At 43.4% G+C, this 19,947-nt stretch overlaps 2 protein-coding genes across 2 annotated transcripts; both read right to left on the minus strand.

Annotated features, from left to right (window-relative positions):
• Positions 1-9,057: 9,057 nt before the first annotated feature.
• On the minus strand, positions 9,058-10,683 carry PHALS_02110 (proly 4-hydroxylase; the record flags this gene model as incomplete). Its single annotated transcript, XM_024716628.1, has 6 exons — positions 9,058-9,173; positions 9,235-9,239; positions 9,302-9,347; positions 9,407-10,027; positions 10,092-10,354; positions 10,421-10,683. 6 exons carry the CDS (start codon positions 10,681-10,683, stop codon positions 9,058-9,060), a joined length of 1,314 nt encoding a protein of 437 aa, XP_024582208.1.
• Positions 10,684-17,959: 7,276 nt separating this feature from the next.
• Positions 17,960-18,313, minus strand: PHALS_02111 (uncharacterized protein; the record flags this gene model as incomplete). Its single annotated transcript, XM_024716629.1, has 3 exons — positions 17,960-18,120; positions 18,196-18,212; positions 18,282-18,313. 3 exons carry the CDS (start codon positions 18,311-18,313, stop codon positions 17,960-17,962), a joined length of 210 nt encoding a protein of 69 aa, XP_024582209.1.
• Between the last annotated feature and the right edge of the window lie 1,634 nt (positions 18,314-19,947).

The following is a 19,947-nucleotide window of genomic DNA, read 5'->3' on the forward strand; positions in this document are numbered from 1 at the left end:
AAGCGTCCAAAATTCACCTCTGAACATTTGCTACCGCAAGCTCTCAACGAGTTTTCGGTGCAAAATGCGCTGCAAGCCTGTTGTTTTCGTAGCGCCTGATTTCAAACCCGCAACCGAGCAGTGAAAGGCTGTATGATGGAATACTAGTTGATCAAGTACCTTTTTTCAGGGTACGTAGACCAGCCTCGTATATTTATATATATGTCGATCGTTGCCCCGATGAGAGTAGAAATTTTGGTCAAAGGACCAAAAGTAGTAATTGCTCGCTTACGGTAAGACAAATTTGGGAGTGTCTTATCCGGTCACCGGAAGGAAAATAGATAGTCATTATTGTAAGCCAAGTTTATCTGAGCATTCAAGGCTTTAGCGCTGGGACGGAGGAAACAATTCCCTAAAGACGAGGGAGACTGATAGTATATTTTAATTGGCGACGCCAGATCGATGAAAGAGGCACATCAGTGTGAAAATAATCTAAGCGACAGAAGTCGTGGGTGTTGACCCCGCCAAGCCATGCAAATCCAGGGTTTTTGATATGTTTTTTTCTCAGTCATGAAAGGCGAGAACTGGTTAGCCATGTCTAGCAGTCGAAAAATCTCGCCGCAATGGCATCTTGGAGGCGAAATTGATTACTATCGTCTTGAAGGTCTCTAACCCGATGCTGCTCCCACCGAGACCTTCGGCGTTCAATCGCAACTTTGATGGAGCGGCTGGTATTGTAGGTTATGCAAAGTACAATTTTTGTGCCACAAGGACCGGCCGGTACACGAGAGTGAGAGCTCTACAAGCCCGGCAGAGACAATGAGCCACAGCGAGAAATGGAGATATCTTAGCTGTCAAGAAAATTCGCTACACTCGCATATGCTTCATCTCATAAAAACAGAATATCTGTTCCCTGTATGCCCCCATTGCTCTCGCATAAGAGATAGGTAGATCCGGATTCTCATGCATTGGAGCCCGTGTGCCCACCGAAGAGAGATGTCAAGTACAAGACGGCACGGCGCGGCCAACCGGAAGAAGCTGGACTTTATTGCATCTCATTAAAATCGTATCGTATTCAGTGGGACTTGACCTGATCAAAAGTGACTCTCTCTAAGAGAGCTAGAGCTCATAGCCCAGAGTGTTGGCTGCTGAAATCAAAGTTATGGGCTTTAATTTAGCCGCTGAAGGTTTTTTATACAAAGCGTCGAGCAATTACATACAACACGCAACTGTCAAAAACAGCAGTCAGTAAACGGAGGCATTGAAGATGCTGTGCAAAACTGCATTGTGCATTTTGCGATAAAGATAGACGAAGGTTATGTTGACCTGTCAAGTGATAGAAAGCGCGAAATTTTGCCTCGTCCGGGACTTGGATTTGATGCATATGATATCAACTTGGGTATGCCGTAGCTGGAACTCCTACTTCAGGGAGAGACCGGAAATCGAAGAACTAGGTATCAACACGAAGCTGCAATAGCTTTTCTAATGATATAGGGATTGTCCAAACCGGCTAGCTTTGACATTGCTAACTTCCTCGAGCAAAGCTCGGAATGCTGAAACCGCAGCGAGCCACGGTCTTAAAACGATGGACAGAGAAGCAATCTTGCTTTGCGAATTCTCTGTTGAAAGTGACTGTATACAGTGGGGTTTTAAGCTAGATAGTAAAGGGAATAGTTGTATGTTATTGTCTTCTATGCTACGATCGGCGAAGAGTGGAAGTGACTGGATTTCGTAACCCTCTGTTCCGAAGCCGATGCGGCTGAAGGCTGGCTGTAAGTCGCGAGTAAATAAACCCGGCTCTGAATGTAAGGAGGATGCTTTTCCATGCCACGATCTGATGGTTCTGCTGAGTCAGACGAGTCCACCGCGTGGAGCAGGAAGTTTCTAGACCAAGTGGCAAAAAAGCAACAAAAAAGTTCAAATGGCGATATGTCGTCCCTCACTACCTCCGGCACAAGCTCTTACAGAGCTAAGAAATATTTATCGCTCGGGAATAACTGCAAGAATTTGCAGCACTTGGGGCAAAAGGTCCATAAGACCTCAGTAAGTGTAATGACGATTAGCTTGATTTGTGGAATTGTGTATTGAGTCGCACCGCAACTGTCCTTATCACGGTGAAAGTGTGCGTTGACGCTTTTCTCTGTGTGAGTACAAAGCGGGTTAAGTTGAAGAAACTTCATTCACTTACTCGACATTCGGCGCCAACTTTCAGCGTTAGAAAGGCTTAAGGCAAGTAGCGTATTGTACATGCTTACCATAAGTCGCAATCTCACGCAATGCCGATTTTGACAAAGTATTTGCTGCAGAATGACATTTTTTGGCTGAATTTTGCTCAGAGCTTTCAACCTAGTTGATGATCGTAGAGATGTTCTTTCGACTGATGCCACAGCTGTTCAGGTCGCTGTACACAAACCTATTTCGACAGTATATTTGTCCATAGTATGAGACGCTGATCTGAAAAAGCACACGGACGGCTCGAAGCAGTGCTCTAATGCTTGCGCTTCAATATACCAGTCGTAAAGATAACAAATGTGTCGTTGGCGCCGATGAGATCCCCTTTCTATTTTCCTTTATTGAAAAGCATAAATTGCCACTACATCCTGTTAAGGTAAAGTTTATTGTAGTTTGATCAATGAACGTGTCCCATAAGGGTTTAGAACGCGGTTTGTGATGGCAATAATCTACTTGAATGCAGTGCAAATTATGCCGACATGGCATGCACGCTAATTCTCCCGATACTAGATCTATTAATTTTGATCGGCCATTTCATGTCTAACCCTTCGTCATAGGCTGTGCGTTTTGGTATTTAAGTAGGTGTCGATGAGCTTCATGGTTGAGTATCGCAAGCTTAAAGCATCAAACAACGTCAATTATGGTGATGACACAACGTTACTTAAATGAAAGATGTATCTTTATAATCTAAGGCGCACTCACTTGGCTCCGAGCATTTGTGAGTATTGCCTACTATGATTGGCTGGTCACAGCGACGTCCACACCAAACTTCTTACAACGGTTGGCAAGATAGTCCGCCTTCTTCGTCGTTGCCCCGTTGAGATAAGGTATAGATTGGTTCAGCTGAATAGGATTGGCGAGCCGCTTCCGTATTACCTCAACGACCGCATGTCACCATGGCGACATGAGACAAAACATACCGCGTATCGAACAATCGTGACATGTGTCGCGCTGCTGAAAGTTTTGAAACACAATAAGTCTAGGGACTTAGTTGACGCTTTTTTAAAACGCGTGGTTGCACGTCCATATCGCTATTGTAGTTTCCGGCCTCTTTGTATTACATGATATCGAAGGTATTGTGGTGCCTCATGAGGAAGACTCAAACACAAGATGTTGTGCAAGGCGCATTTTATCTACCAGGGTTGCCACCATTTTAAATGTGTCATCAAATTCTCGCAGCACATGTCGACGTCTTTGGACAGCCTACCGGCGCCAGCAGTGTTGGTAGCCCATAAGTGAATTTTGATCACCAATAAATGCGTCCGATTCGACCGGTAGTTTAGTCTTTGTAGACCGTCTGGGCAAAATGATTCATCTTGCTGCTGTCAGCAATAACGGGATCGGTGGGGTTGAGCCCATCCGTTTTTCGAAAAGGTTTCCTCCAACGTGGTCCATTGCGTTAAATAGTGATCCATCCTTTGCAGCAAAGTTTTGATGAAGGTTATTTTCTGTGTTATGAACCAGATTGAGCATGTCAACCGCTGACCATCCACAAACAGATGGCCAACCAAATTGCGCCAATCATGTGGTGAATATAATCTTTCAAAGCGCTCACGCGAAGAGACCAAGATGCCAGAGCGAGTTACTGCCATAACGCAGTACTAGCCTCAAGGCAACCAAAAATTTCACAAAATGGTTTTGTAAATCCGTTAATGCTTTCGACACCACCACGAAATGGCCTTTGCCTCGGTTGATCAAATTGGACTTGCTGATATCAGCTTTGCCATACTACCTAACAAAGACAGTGATTTTATTTCAGCGACTCTTAGCACATGCGCCGGGTGCGCGACGCTGTGGCTGATAGAAGAATGTGTCAATGTAACACACTGATGCCAGAGTCAGGTAAAACAAACACAAATTTTAAGCTATTGGCACTTAGCTTAACAAGGTATGCAGCGTCTGTGGTCTTTAAGATTACGTTGCGACCGCTCTACATCGAAGGGATTGAGCGATATGCTTGATATCCCAAATATAATGCGAACGTATGTAGTATCATTTTAATGCCATATTTTGATCCCGTATTTATGTGTCAGTCAGATATGAAGCTTTTGATGAATATGGAGCATCAGATTCCTTATCCTTTGTATGTTACCCATTACTATGGATCGTTGACGTGCTCTGAAACGCTGGAATTCCCTCAGTCCAGTTGTTGCGATGGCGGGTCTCGGGTGGTTTATCTGATATCTGAGTCTTCTAACTCTTGAACGCAAACTAGAGTCTCCGACAGAGCCGACGTGACGCCGCAACTAAAAGAACGCACGAGAGCCAGTCGTGGGAGGTCACCTCAATGTAAGCACAACTTGGTGAGCAAGTATTGGCTGAGACGTTGAGCGAGACGATGGGTATATTCGGACTGTCGCTAGCACTTTGTGAAATGGGGGTATTTTCTCAATGTGAAACCTCTCGGGGATTTCAGGTTCTGTTTCGACGGGTTTTCCTTCGTGCCATTGTCAGTTACGGCCTGACCTACCCCTGTACTTCTTATTCCTTGAAAAGAAAAGATACCGAACCACGCGTTGCAGCGCGAAATCCACAAGCAAGGGCCAGCCTTGGTGTATGTGTTATTTTTGTTTGGTAAATGTAACTATTGTAACATGGAGATGCGCAAAACTGTTAATAGCTGGAGCAGGATGTGATATATTTTTGTCATTACGTCTGCTTCACGGAAGGTAGCTTGCAAAGCGTTAGCACAAATAAAGGTGTGTTATCCTTACCCTTTACGCATTTTTGTATTATACTCATCGAAATTTGTGTCAGCTATAAATACCCAAGGCACATTCTGCTTGAAGGGGACGCATTTTGCATCCATTTCACAAACAGTATATCTTATGAGTGATTATGTTTATACAGGCAAAGCGCTCGAGGAGAAAAGTCCTGGCGCTCATTTTGCTCTCGGTTCAAGTGGATGACTTGCACGTATTAACCTATAAGGCTCGCCTTAGTGCGGCAATCAAATTCAAAGTTGGTCATGTTCGCCGATCAAGTCGAAAGCACAGTACGACTGCACCGACGATACTGTTCTGCTGCTTTATTACCTCCTTTCGCGCCAAACTGGTAGCTGCATTTTGCACACAGAAAACATGCATAATTTTCAGCCTGCTTATAGCCTTTCTGACATAGAAAGACAGTGTAAAGTGGGTTCTTCTTTCTTTCTCTCACAAATAAGTATTTATGTTCCCTTGGCTTGCAACGCAGTACTTTGTTCAAGGAAACAAATCTTTTTTGAGAATCTCCCAGCTTCGGGGCAGCACCCGTGGTGGATCCCTTGTCATCACGTCGTGTCTAATTTAAATAGAAGCCAGAAGAATCGGAAAATCCTCGAATGGTCGATACACTTTATACTCAACGCTCTTCAATTTCTCGCTTACGGACTTATCCTTGATCGATGATGAGCTTGACTTCTTCTCTGTTCTATCGCTACCAACTCGGAAGTTTTACTGTCTTGTAATTAATTTATTTGGGATGATTCTCAGTCTCTGTCAAGGCATGTATGCGGAGCAAAGGAATATATTGTGTATCTGTACTCTCTCAGCTACTTTTTTTAGGTGTGAATATATATCGATTGATGAATCGCATAAATCTTTATTTATTTGCGTTGTGTGTTGCGCATCCAGCTGTGTTCTGACAAAATAGCAAGGATAGACCTCCCTGCTTTATGTCAACGCCTATTTATTCTAATTGCGACTCACATCATAAAATATGCCCTGAAGACGGAGACAGTAAGCCGCTTTGATGATTAAAAACAGGAGCAATCCTCGGCACTGCAGCATACAAAACTTGTCACGATGGTGGCGTACAGCAATCGATTCAGATGCTACATGTGCTGCACCGTCGAAGCTTTGGATCGCAAGGTGTAAATTGAGGGCATACACCGTTTCTTAAAGCGTCTATTTGCATGTTCGCACCACTATTCCGTACCAAAAGTTTGGTATGGCCGGCTTAACACGCAACGAGAGATGGTACCTTTTGATGAGATATAAAGTGGTTAAGGCACATAATATGGCAATTGAGAATGAGAGATGACATTTTCTCTCGAAAAGTACCAGCCCAACATTTGCAAATGGGTAGTCTCTAACGTGCGCATGTGCAACTACGTCAACAGACTAAATTCTCGCTGCATGCACCGGCGCCTTCGGTCATCCTGTCGATTCCGGCAAAATACTAGCCGATCACAATAACAGGTTAAACCTTTGGTCTTTGATAAGACACGCCCTAAAATACCGGTTTTATGATTCTAGCAGCTTGCTACTGTCAACAATGCCGTAATAGACTATATTTTAGTCAAGTCGATCCTAGGCTACCCCGATACCAGGGTGCTTTTTTGGTCCTTTAGCCCACACGCCCATTTAATTGCGGGTTGGTACGGCAGATGGACGTTTTGGGTGTGATTGCTCGTCCACTTTAGTATACTCATATAAATGGTTAGAGCTACCGAAAACCACGCACTAGGATCAAGCTTTCTATGCTGCGGGATGCTGGTAGCTATCCGACTTTGTGGGGACCGGTTTTGAATTCCCTCATTGCATTATGGCTGTTTTGATTTGTGGGCCCTCCTGTCCACCCACCATCGCACGGCCAAGTGACTTCCCACTTGAGCCTAGGTTCGATGATTGAAAGTTAGACTGAACTTGGTTTTAGTGCATCGAAGTGGAATCACACGAAAATCTTGCAGAGCGACCGTGGTGCTTAGCAAAATGAGTCTGCATTTGACAATAAAGTATGTGCCGCGACCGACGTACTTTTTTGAAATGTGTGGGCTTATGCCGTCCCCTTGGTACAGCCACGACGTGGCTTCAGTCTTGGTAGAAAGAGGCTGACGACACTGTTTGACTCAATTGTATCAGCCAGACTTGACATTGTAGCGGGATCGCGGTTTCCATCTCACATGGTGGAGTGTTATGCTATAGCCAGGTGTCAAGTTGACCAAACGCAATCGAGGATGGTGGAACATGCATGTATTTGTAGCAGGAATACGAAACAATAAGACGCTGTTACCTCCTCACATATCAGTCCCAGCAGTCTATACTTCAAAGTTGCGAACTCGCTACATTAAAGCCCTTATGGGCATATCTTGAACGCTCCATTCATGATGAGAATGTGGCTACAACCTGTGTTTTAAGGAGGACTTGCAAATATCTTACCTGGACGCTGTTCTCACAACTTATTCGGGTGTGAAGCGCTATGCTGCAGAAGTATGACCGTTTCAACTATTCCCAATTGTAAAGCAACCTCTGGCTCTAAAGCAGCGATCCGGGTATGTCCCGTCATGCATCAGTCATTCCGTCCAATTGCGCAGCGCACAGAGCGCATACAATAATCATGCCAGTGTCGACTGCGCGCCAACTTCTTAGATAGAGTTGACTTAGCTTAACAACCGAGTGAAACCACGATAGTCAGCCCGTGGATAATCGCTCTTCGCCAAATCTGAGCGATAATCTGCGCTGGTTCTTTCCATTTTGAGCAAAATTTAGACCGGCAGGTCACCAGTGCTGAGATTGTTATGGTAAAGTGGAAGTGATACTCTCATTTCGAAAAGTCGTTGGAATTAGAGGTCAGTGCTGTTGTCGTTTACAATTCGGTACATCTTTCTGTCTTAGTCGCTCCACATTGTCGCGCAGTGCACCGCGTCTCTCGCGAGCGAGTAGGAATTTCCCTTGCTTCTAAGTTGAGAATTGGTCGATAGCTATCCCAGCAGGCTCAAAGAAATGAGCCAAATTGCTAAAAACAAGACCTTAAAATGGCATTCATCCGTCTCGACGTTCACGTCCTGCTTTGTAACTGACAAAGTCACGCATTAATCAACGTTCCGTCTGCTGCACTGATAATGGCATGTAAAGCCAGGAGACGGGAAGACGTAGATTTTTCAATCACAACGCGTATTAAGTGCAATACACTTGGGCATGTTTGCTAGGTTTCTGCGCCAATGGTACAATCATGATGGGAAATACACTTTTTTCGACCACTAATTTCTAGGTGCAGTCAAATATTTTAGGAACTGGCGAACTGCTAGGTCGCAAAATGCTCGCATAGCGAATTTCCGGCGTCCGATTTCGCTCTGAACGCGCGATTCGCATTCATAAGCGTGTAAGATTTCTGTTGCGGCAGGGTGGGCAACCCTAAAAGAATTATATTCATAATTACGGCCCAATGGGGTGTGCAAAGTCATGTGACTTGCAAGCGAGAAAGCTCCGTTCGCTGACTCGGGTCTGTCGTATAAGTATTGGCTTGTACGTCATTGTATTTTTGCGGCTGTGCTGTAATATTTTAGTAGGGATTAAACGGAGATTTCGTAACTAGATTGATATAAGGCGAGAAATTTGAACAGCTTCTAAGAGGACCAGACGGAGAGCAATATTCCTGTAAGTATTTTGGTGAGAGTAAGGGTGCTGGGCCAAGACTAGGAGATTTATTATACACGCTCTTGCCTCATCGATTATCATCTAAAAATCGCGGGCTGCAAAAACCCCGCATTGTTTTTGTGGCCCATTGAGCCATATGTGTATGTCTCTATGCGTAATAGTGTTGGATACAGTGAACCCCAAATTGCTTATGGAGAATTTATTGTCACACATTGTCTTCAAAATGAAACGAGAATATACTAATTTTAGTGTGTACACTTAACACTCATACTATATACAGAAGAGTATACAGATAGTATCGAATTACCTAAATATATCGCGATCAATTCAAATATTCATTTATCTACAATGCTCTCTGTTCTGTTCCCAAGTGCGATATACCTATTCATTATATTATGGAGTATGTTGCTTTTCTGAACTGAGTCAAGATACAATGCACGCCACCCCGTTGCAAGATATTCTTTAACTATATCTCACCATGGGCAACTCAATTCTTAGTTGAGAAAAACAAGAACATTGGAAGAGAAAACTGACTAATTTTGTAGCACGATCGGCTGTAGCGATGCAACGAAGAGCGTGCTAACTGGTTAATATGGTAAATACCTCAAAACACACAGCCAAGATGAGTAATTGTCATCCCTTTTACAATGCAGACAGCATTCACCCTTGCTAGCAATGCATTCTTTAGCTAGTTATTGTCTTTCTTGAATTCATCGGCATGAGCGGCGTACCTCACTCCATTACAACCTTTCGTTGTCGTTTTACTTACGACCTCGCCTTGTTCCACACCCACTTGTTGCCAGAATACTTGATACCGTCTTCAACAGGACACCCACCGTGAAGACTCATCGGATCCGCATCTCCATTAGGCAACAAACTGTAGAAAACAATCACATTACGCTTTTTGGGAGGCACCTTTAGACCCTTCGTGCAGTCTTTCATCGTTTGCGGACGAGGCGCTCCACCAAAACGTGGGAAAATTGTTTGTCCACCCTTTGCGACGTCCGACATGTACCAAAACACGGTAATCATACGATTTCTGTACCCATAATCGATCGATTTCAAAACATCAGGCGAGTTTTTATGAAGTTCTGCCGGAAAATAGTCTGTGTGGTGGTCATATTTCTGTGTTTTTTCGTAGCGCAGCACCTGTACATCTTCTTGATGTTCAATGGGAACTTTCGTCAAATCAGCAACCCGTTGATCAATCTCGCCAAGTCTCGGGTGTTTGTTCGACGACAAGAAGTACGTCGTACTTGTTCGCCAATCCGTAGCCGCTCGATTTTCATGTCCATCTAATAGTGCCACCGTTGATGGCTTGAGATGGTCTAGTGATAAATTCATAATAATGTCAATCTCGTCGTCTTTAAGAAATTCCTCCACACTAAAAACCAGTGGAATCATGCTTAACGTTTCCACCACGACATCTCCTTTACCAGTTACATCCTTGACCAAAGCTAAAAATGAATAGCACAAACATTTTAATTGTTTGTTAATAATCTAAAAATTAGATTCACTTACTTTTGTGTCCAATACGAATACCCGGCCAGATAAATTGTCCTCCTTCAAATAGAAAGACAACATTGTTGACGACGTCGTCCAGTCTTTTTAATCTCTTGCCCTCAGGCGTGAAAAGTGCGTACGGTTGCTTGTACTTTCTTGCAACTTCATCGTCGGGCATTTGAATATCCAGAAGAACTTCCAAATGCGTCTGTAAATGTTCAAAAGACGTTTGATTCTGTAAAGAAGGCGCATTGCCATCTTTAAACGCTGTAATATCCAATCTACACCACATACACTTCGAATTAACAGAAAAACTTATATTCGCATGAATAATTACGTAAACTCACTTGTTATCAATACGTTTCTGGACACATAAAATGTGAAAGCCTTTAACAGGCAGCACGTCAGTCAAATATTGTTCAGCTGCAGTACAATTTACCACGTTTGGTTTGTTCTCCACGCTTGCAAACGTCGACACAAAGTGTTGTAATGATTCTGGATATACAAGTGTTAATAGAGCGATAACGACTGCAGTCACTCCTACTGCAATCACAGAAAAGAAAGAGACAACAGCGGGTGCGGAAGATGACGTGTCAGGCTTGCTTTTCATTGTTAATAGCTTTGGAAATATATTCAGTGCAAAGTTTTGGAATGTATTATAAAATTCACAAAAGGTGAAATTTGGAAGAAAATGCAGAAAATCACATTGAATTTTGGTGTTATTGTGAATTTTCATAAGTACCGAAAAATTGGAATTTATGAAGATGATGGAACTCCGAAGAGAATGGTAGACAGTCTCATTGAGGAGATAAAAGAACCCATATGTATACGATAAAGCCAAGAAGCATTATTTTAAATACATGCACTTATCAAAAAGCCGATATGCTAGACATTTAGTTTCGGTAGAGGTGTTCGGTTCCGCTTCTGAAGGAGCGCATGAGCTTATTCTCTAAGCATGTGCTAACGCGAAGTATTAGAGCTAGTGTTTCCTCTGTGCAACGTGCGTGGAAATCTTGTCGCACCACAGGTATCTCGATCATGATAGGTTGAAAGCTAAAGAACGAAATGTCTTGCGGTCCATTCAAGTATTCAAGTCGGCCACCGGTTGCACAGTTACAACACATGCTCTACTGTCAAGTATTCTCAAGAGCCAATTAACGTGTTTACAACGTAGATGTGTGCTGAACGCTCGCGTTTTGCGATCACAGCACAATTATCAATGTAGAAAGTTTGCGCAAGAAGAACCCAACTTTTAACTTTATCGAGCCTCAAGCCGACTCGGGTTGGGCCGTAGATCCATTAAGAAAGAGGAAACTTTATTAAGTTTAGATGAAAAACTCGCTAGTACATATTCTAGCTTTAACGCTTAGTTCGTATGATAAGGCGCTCTCGTGAGCTACCCCGACAGCCACACCACTTGACTAGTATAGCTCAAAATTAGATCTTGGCGAAGGAGAGTCACACTTTTGTAAATTTTGTATAAGGTTTTTTCTTTATGTCGTACTTTTAATTTCTTTCGAGCTCTTAGTAATTTTGTGAGGTATTTCTGGAGGGCTGCGTGCTCAGCTTGAGTAAAGCTTCAACTAGAACCATCTGTGACGGCTTACAACCTACGAGGTAGCAAGTGGCATTTCCTTGCGCATGATCTGGTTGTCGAAACACTACCGAGACATTGGAATAGCGATTTGATGGTCACCTCTGCATTTTTGTCGTTAAAAGTGATGTATGTAGCAGTAATTTTCATGACAGATAAGATCGGGCTCATGATATGGATGTAGCAAGCCTACGTAACTCACAGGTTGTGTTTACATTCTCTTCAAGATAATTAGAGTATAACTTTGACATCTTTGGCTACAACCGTGAGTGATCTGTAGTAGCGTTGTCGTCACATAGTCGGAAATGGCCAAAAACAGCTTCAATAAGATCTTTCCCGCGATAGCGTTTGATCTCGATAAATATATGCCAAGTCTTTGCTATAACGCGCATAACTTTACCCGATACGATGGCTACCGGCAAGCAATGTTGGCGATTTAAATCGTCGAGGAGCAGCTTAGCTGTATTCTAACCGGTCGTATCGTTGCTGGCAGCAGCGAAATGAGAAGTCGGTCCACAAATACCACAATACTAGCATTACTGGACGCGTCTTTTGGAGATACTCGGAAAAATAAATATTGATGTACTACCAGCGTTCCGTCAGAACCGACAGGCTAGCCAATGAAGCCTCGAATTGCGGTCAGTTTATAACCCAATGAGACGATGTGCACATACGCACACATGTGTTTATCCACTTTTGCTGTTGAGCTACCAATACATAAAACTTGCCGTAGTATGCTCATACCCTTGCAAAGGTGAATGCCCCAAGGTTTATCATGCACCTCGTACAGTATTTGTACCGGCAGTGATAACATTACAAGCTAAGTGTCATGTGGATCAGTGCTGTTATACAGCAAGGTTTGTGATAAGACATAGCGCGCTTCGATAAAGCAACCTCTAAATTTTGAAACTAATAGTTTCTGCGGTACCACGCATATTGTGTCTGACCGTACGACGTTACCATTTCGACATGCGATAAATCATGGTCAGGATGATGCAACAGGGTATCGGCGACACTAACAAACTGACTCGGCTTTAAGCTGAGCTCAAAGTTATAATTGGCAGAAAAGAATAAGAGTCTTGCCATGTTTGGTGAAAAGTGTGATGGTGACCCTACTGGGCGCAACGACGCATGATTTAAATATATTACCAATGGCATCAAACCGAGCGGGTGCACTTTTAACTTGACGAATAAATTCTATACTGTAAGCAGTTCTTTTGTCATGAATTCGTTGATCAACTTTCAGATGGCGATAATCAAACGCGATCACGCAATCTTGCCCATTTGTATCAGCTAAAAGCAAATCGCGGCTGATAACATAGATTGAAGTATCAAATACGACGTAGAAGAATGGCATACTTCTATTCGAAAAACCCAGAATCGACGCACATACGAGGCTTTCTTTCACAGCTTTGAAAGTCGCGTATTACGTCGCACCACAACACTAACTAAAATCCTTCTGAAGGAAATTAGTTTGGGGTCGTACCATAACGGCATATTTGCACAGTATCTGTGCAAGTTGTTAGTCTGGCCGCGCAACTTTCGCGAGATATTGGCAGTGGCCGATCTACAATGCCTTGATCTTCACATATTTCACCGCAGGTCCTGTTTTTCAATAAAGCAACGCATGAACGTTTTTTGGGCGCCAAAAACACGTTTGTCATTATTGGCAAAAAGCGTTATTCAAATACATACGCTTATGCACCGCTCGTAAGAGTTCAATATGGTCTCACATTTGACTTCCCGTGCTATGCACGACTAAAGTCGATTATATGGTCGGAAAAGTTTTGCGCATTACCGCGATGTAGACCGAACTGCTGTGTCACCATATAACTGAAAAACGTTGGTGCATCCTTTGTATTATTGCGCAGTCTCTGAGCCATCCCCAGAGTATCCCACTTGAAAAACATGTCTCAGTGACAGAGTTTTGCTATCTCTCGTCAGCATTTAATTGTGAGCAACGGGAAATCCAATGGCACTGATCAAAAAGCAGATAATCAAGCTGTCATACAGCATATCCTGTGAGAGGGTTGATATCTACGCCGAAATTTCGGCTGCGTTTAGCTATCGATAACCATGCAAACTTTGCCTCTTGCGATAATCGTTCTGAAACAGATCGTCGGAGGTGAGCGTGATGATTGCATTTTTTCCCGGGCTCGCTTCGAATTTCGCACAAAAGAAAATACCAGTGACACAGGGGTCATTGCCGTGAGACATAATATCTGATTCCGGGAGTTAATGGTGTACTCCCCTTTACAAGGGTAACACGCGTGTTCGTCCTCACGTTTCGATATCCCTTCATTGAAGAAGGAAAATGATATTTATTTTTTCTGAGATATCCTGTCCCGCACCTCGCACGAAGTGCTCTGTGAGTCACCCCATTATGCGTGATGAGCTCATGTCTTTTCCGGAACTATTTAATCCCAATTCCGAAATCTTATTATATCGGAATTTATCGCGCGGGTCCCCGAGAGGTTATTTCTTCATCTCAGCAGCAGCTTCCGCCGGGGGTATCGAGGGATGACTCACCATCGCTAGGAATACCTCGGTCGCTTCATTAACGAGTAAATCATCGTTCTTGCCGCTTCCCCGTCGAGCTTCAGTGTTCTACACGGTGGACTCAGCAGTACCGCTGCACGGTGACAAGGATAAACTATCTATCGTATCTTTAGGGCCTATTCCTTCAACTGTGACTTATAATTGCTTCTCAACGCTATGGCTATAGCACAGAAGATAACGACATCCGATTGTTTTCACTCTACACCGGCCCTGGCAGAGCAACTCACAGCGGCTCATCACCGTTTTGCTATTGGATCCACGACATACAGTCAGTATTTCTTGTCTTAACAAAGATTCGCTCTGGAGACGGCGACACAAAATTGTATCTTACCGTCTTGTCCAAATACCGATACTTGCTACCAACTCTTCAAGTGAGCTCTATCCGAGGCATCAAGCAACACACTTGCTATTAGTTTCGATCAACCTAATGTCTTTCATGATTTCATCGCAGCTTCGTGCCTGCGCTAAAAGTGCGTTTATTTTTAATCGAGTTGAGCTCATGACTCGCCAATGATCCACCAGGAGCGAAATGTTTTGCATTTTTCGTATTCGACTTCGAGTTGACTAATATCTCACGGCGTTCTAGCAACGCCATACATAGAAGAGATCGTATCTCAAGTATTATACAACGATCGACGATGTCAAGATTTAAAATCTTCGACACTTTTATTAGAATCCCTGACGTAAGACGTATATATATAGTATCCGCATTTGTTCTCCGATTGTCTTCGATAGTCGCACATCATACATAATTTCACAATGCTTGTGAACCATATCCCACTTTCTTCGACGTTACAAACCATGACCATGCAAGCAAAAACCAACAACCTTGAACTGTGATTTTCCTTCCTCCAGCGGAAGTCATTTCTTTTATGGTTGGGTCCTTTTGACTATCACGTTCATGTCAAACAATAGAGCTTAGTCCCTCATACAAGGTTTGTACTACTCCTATAGAGATTGACGTTTGATTGTGAGAGTTTCATAGTGCTCTTGCATGGGAGATGAAATCTTCGAACCTCTCAGCCGAGAGCGAAGGGGATACGCATTCAATAGATGTCTTGTACTGCTGCAATTGTTTCATCGGTTTGTAATGGCGCAACTGCTTTCAATCAAGATCTTTTTCTTTGATTCCTCAGCATTGCTAAGGTCCATCATCTAGGGCACTATTGTGGAGCTTTCATCCCAACACTCCATTCAAACACACGGCACGGGATTTGCTCCCATTCGAGAATTCTTTACTAAATGGGTATCGTTCCCGCCACCGGGACTGGACACTGCGGCAATTAGAGTTTTAAAACAATGTCAGTTTTTGCCAGTACTCTCTACCCTTGATGGGAGTCAAAAGCTTCTAACACACCCGATGCGCCTAGTTAGGCGACTGGGCACCCAAAGCATCTGTTGTTTTTAGATTGCCAAGCGTCGAGAGCGCCTTTTTGACCGAGGTATTCTCGCGTACGGCCTGTGAGCTTGTAAATCGCAAGCACGACATGCTGTGGCCCCATTTGAAGCTAGGCTGAATTCGTAACTGTCTCTACTCGCTCTTCTAGACCCCCCCCACCAGGGTCTCATTAGCCGCTCAACATCATCCTCTCTTTCTATACTGGCGCCCAGATGGGCTACTCTAACCTCACCAGCGAATTTGGCCGCTTTCGCCCTTTGCTTGACCCCATCGGGAACCAAGATAGACAAAATCTCTTTGAGCTGGTCTGCTTGTCCCGAATACAGGCATTCTACCAAATCATGCTTGTTCTCGCAGAAAATACAGTCTTTTCATGACTCGATCGTGGGATTAGCTTCAAGCATCTCCAAATGCAACGGGATTGCTGTGAACTTTGCTCAGAGGAAGGTGAAGAATTGACTCTTAGAGTCTGCGCTAACAGAAAGCACCGAATGGACTTGTGCGGTCCTAGCAGGAGCAGAACCAAGAGCATCACAGGTATTCAACGCTAATAGTTTGCTCAAACATTTAAAAAAATATATCTATTGGTCAATGCTTTTTGAAACAATGCTGATACATACGCTGTATCTCATAATATAACTCTCTTCTCCAGCGTACCTTCGATTGCAACTTCCAGCATCTTCATATATACCGATATTCTGATATCCACAGTTTGTAACATGTGATAGATTTACAAATTCACATGTGAACGTACACACTTGAGCGGACATTCACGTCGCACTTATGTGTACAACAATAGCGCATTAATTATATTCTGTTGATGTGAATCATAATTTAAAATACCATCGCTAAAACTCATGACATAACCCTGCTTAGCACTATCTGCTTCTTCATGCACATTTTCTTTAGGCTTCGACTTATTTTATTGTTTGTGGAATCATGTCACCCTGGGTGAGACGTTCTTGGCAAGATTCTCAGACTTTTTGAGCTCCTCCCATCAACACCTCGTCAAATTCATCGTATTACCACTGTATCTAATACACAAGTCAGATTCTACATACTGACGACCATCTTTCAAGATTAGTAACTTAAAGCAGTGAACACGGCATCATCTTTGCTTTGACCCTTACCAGCAATATTTAGACTCGCTTGAATATAAAAATCATGCTCGCAGATGTGTTGCTTTTTTCAAAGCAACCTGCATTCGCTTTCTATCTTACCCTTCCACTCCACACTCATTCATTATTCTACTTCTTTTGCAGCCTGTTTTATCTCAAAAACCGTTCCTCTTTTGATATCCCCTATCGCCAGTATCCAGGCTAGTCAGTAGTATAACTTCCTATCTGCACATCCTGCCTTAGTACTCGTGCGGAATAATCTTCATTGTCAGCTCTCACACGTCTACACAAAATACAGGAATCAGGCTGCGTTTCTCCATCTGGTATTAAGTGTGAGTCTTAAGCTTGTCCATATGCATCATAAAATGTCGTTGCTGTCTGGCTTGACCACATAAAATGTGCGCCATCATGCCAGATGGTAGATATAGATAGCTCTGTACGGGATACGCTCAGACACATGCAGCTATAATGGTGTGCAATAAGAGCTGGAAGTCTGAGCGTTGCGGCTTGCTTACACATTAACCTTGGAAACTAAACAAATTTGCGGATCCTTCGATACAGATTCCGCATCCTCTCATCATCTTTTGAACCACCACACTAAACATGCATATTGGATACTTGACATCCCAAAACAGGCTGTTAAAAGTATGAGTAAATGACTGAACCAACGAATTACTTCCATATGAAAACTGATGAAGAGGTTCAGAAGACATTGGAAGCTCTATGGCTGGAATACATGCATGAATTAAACAAGAAGTATGTATACACTTATTTCGTGATCATCTTCTGGTGATATGAGTGTAAGAATAAAACAATCCCTTCTACTTTTGTGTCCAATATGAGTCCGGACGAGAGAAGCTCATACGTTTGTCATCTATCACTGTGGTCTTTCACCCGAGTAGAGGTATGCACACGCACTTTGGACCATTGCAACAGTTTTGATACTAGAGCTGGGGACTGCTCAAATGTTCCAGTGTGCATCAACTCAAATATTCACATGTCAAATCTTCTCAATTCGTTGCGGCGGTACTTAAACTTTATTTAATCATTTTGGCTTTCATGTGTCGAAGAGACTGGATACCGTTTCCAATTCATGCCTCAAAACTCCGGACCGATAAAACGGCTGTTTTCCTCACATGCTGGCTATCGGGATGTGCATTTTTGGAAGGAAGGCCAAGTACCCAGCAAGTGAAAGAGATAGAACAAAACGTTTGAATCAGCGTAGTTGTCGTAATGCTGATGAGTAAATACGGAGAATCAAATACTTTCTACTACTGCTTAATAGGCATCGAAGAAAGTTTTGCGATCTCAAGTTGTATCTTGCAAAAAAGTCAGTGTCCACCATGTTATCCTGAGGAGCACCGGCTGTTTTACGATCTGATGCACAGAGGAGTTTCAAAAAAGATTAGAAAAGACTACCGCAGTATTGAGAGTGCTCAATATAAAATTTACACTTTAACGCAAACGTTCTCTCTCCGTCCGATCAGTTTCCTCAATGTCCCGCTTAATCATCGTCGCAATTGCAATGCTTGTCACACTCAATCGACACGAAGCTGCAGAAGTCAATCATCCTGATCTTCAGCAACCGTTTCATTCGCGTGAAGTTTTGGCCACGCAGTCAAAACCCCGAAGTCTTCGCGAACGCGACCTCATTCCAGTTCATGAAGAGCGCAATAAGCTTACATCAGTTGCCTCTAAATGAAGAAATCGGGTGTTTCCCCCGAATTTATTTGAATTCAAGAAGAGTATCATCCCAGATACCAATCTTCCTCCGAAAAAGAGAAACGGACAATTTGCGGTTTTTTCAGAGGGTGCGATCTCAAATGCCTTACTTCCTTTGAAGAAGAGAGACAGAGATGTTCGCAATAGTTTGACATCAAATGTCGAACTTCCCAATATGCCTGTTGTTCCCGAAAAGAAGAGCACCAAAGTCAAATACAAAAGTAAGAAGAGCACCAAAGTCAATAAGAAGAGCACCAAAGTCAGTAAGAAGAGCACCAAAGTCCAAAAACACAGAAGTATTATGAAGATCCTACAAGAAACTTCATAGGCTTTGTTAAAATTTGATAAAAATAAAAATCTAAGTCAAATTTTATTTATGAATTCCTATTTTTTCAAAGAAGTAAGCGATTGACGGCCAGGTGGCCGACTCAAATCGAACGGGTCAAAATCGTGGCGCTCACGATTTTTTCCTTAAAAAGTGTGACTGTCGAACACTTATGTGGTACCCCAGCGCAACGTGACTCCTTTTTTGGAGATGGTGAAATGCCGTAAAATATCAGCATAATTTGCGATTTACTTGTAACGAGGTTACACGTACCCTAGTATGAAAGGCTGGGTCACACTAGATGATGTGACCACACAATGGTGTGGCTACACCTTAGTAAGAAGCCAGTACGTAACTGGACTGTCACTAGTTATGCATTTTTATTAGTTTTACTATTTAATGAGAAAACTTCTATCTTTAATTTTAGGCGGCTCTGCCGCAAATGAAACAATGGTAACACAGTTTACATTTTAAACGGAGTTTTTTTTCCTTGGGTTATGGTTGTGGTTTAACTCTTAGCGGATTACGATCCGCTACACTCGTACTGGATCTAGTATAGAATGAAGGCCGGTGACCTTCCTTTAAGCAAAGAGCTACGGCAGTCCCGCTGCACTTGGTAGCTCTTGTACAGTATTGATCCTCCGTGAGGATGGAGCAGTTCTCCTATTTGCCCCAGGGCATGCAGGATGGACTTAAAAAGCTGATGACTCAGCTTGGCCCTGAGGGCGTGCCACACCTCGCTTCGCAAGGACCTGAAGCGATCAACGCGAGCCTAGAGGCATTTTCGTTCTTCGAAAATACTCTGCTGGAGAATCTAGAGCAGAAGATGCTGGCATCGACTGCGTCCATGACGCCATCGTCAACAACGGATGGCTCCACCCAACCCAGGCCGCTCATGGTGAGCGTGAAGACCTTCGAGGGCAAGGATGGAGAACATCTCTTGTTTTGAGTGAGAGGGCATAGATAGCTATGGCGTCCGCCACACTCCATACCGAGCAACAGCGCGTGGCGCTAGCCATCTCCAAGCTCGGTGGTCGAGCGCGAATATGGGCACTGACATGCGGCACTTCGGTCGAAGCGGCGTTTCACTTCTGGACGAAGCTGAAATTGCAGCTCTCACGAGTGTTCTCGCCGCCTAATCAGGCGTATCGCGTGCG

The sequence above is a fragment of the Plasmopara halstedii genome, assembly GCF_900000015.1.
Source record: "Plasmopara halstedii genome assembly, contig: Scaffold_1651, whole genome shotgun sequence".
Lineage (NCBI taxonomy): Eukaryota > Oomycota > Peronosporomycetes > Peronosporales > Peronosporaceae > Plasmopara > Plasmopara halstedii.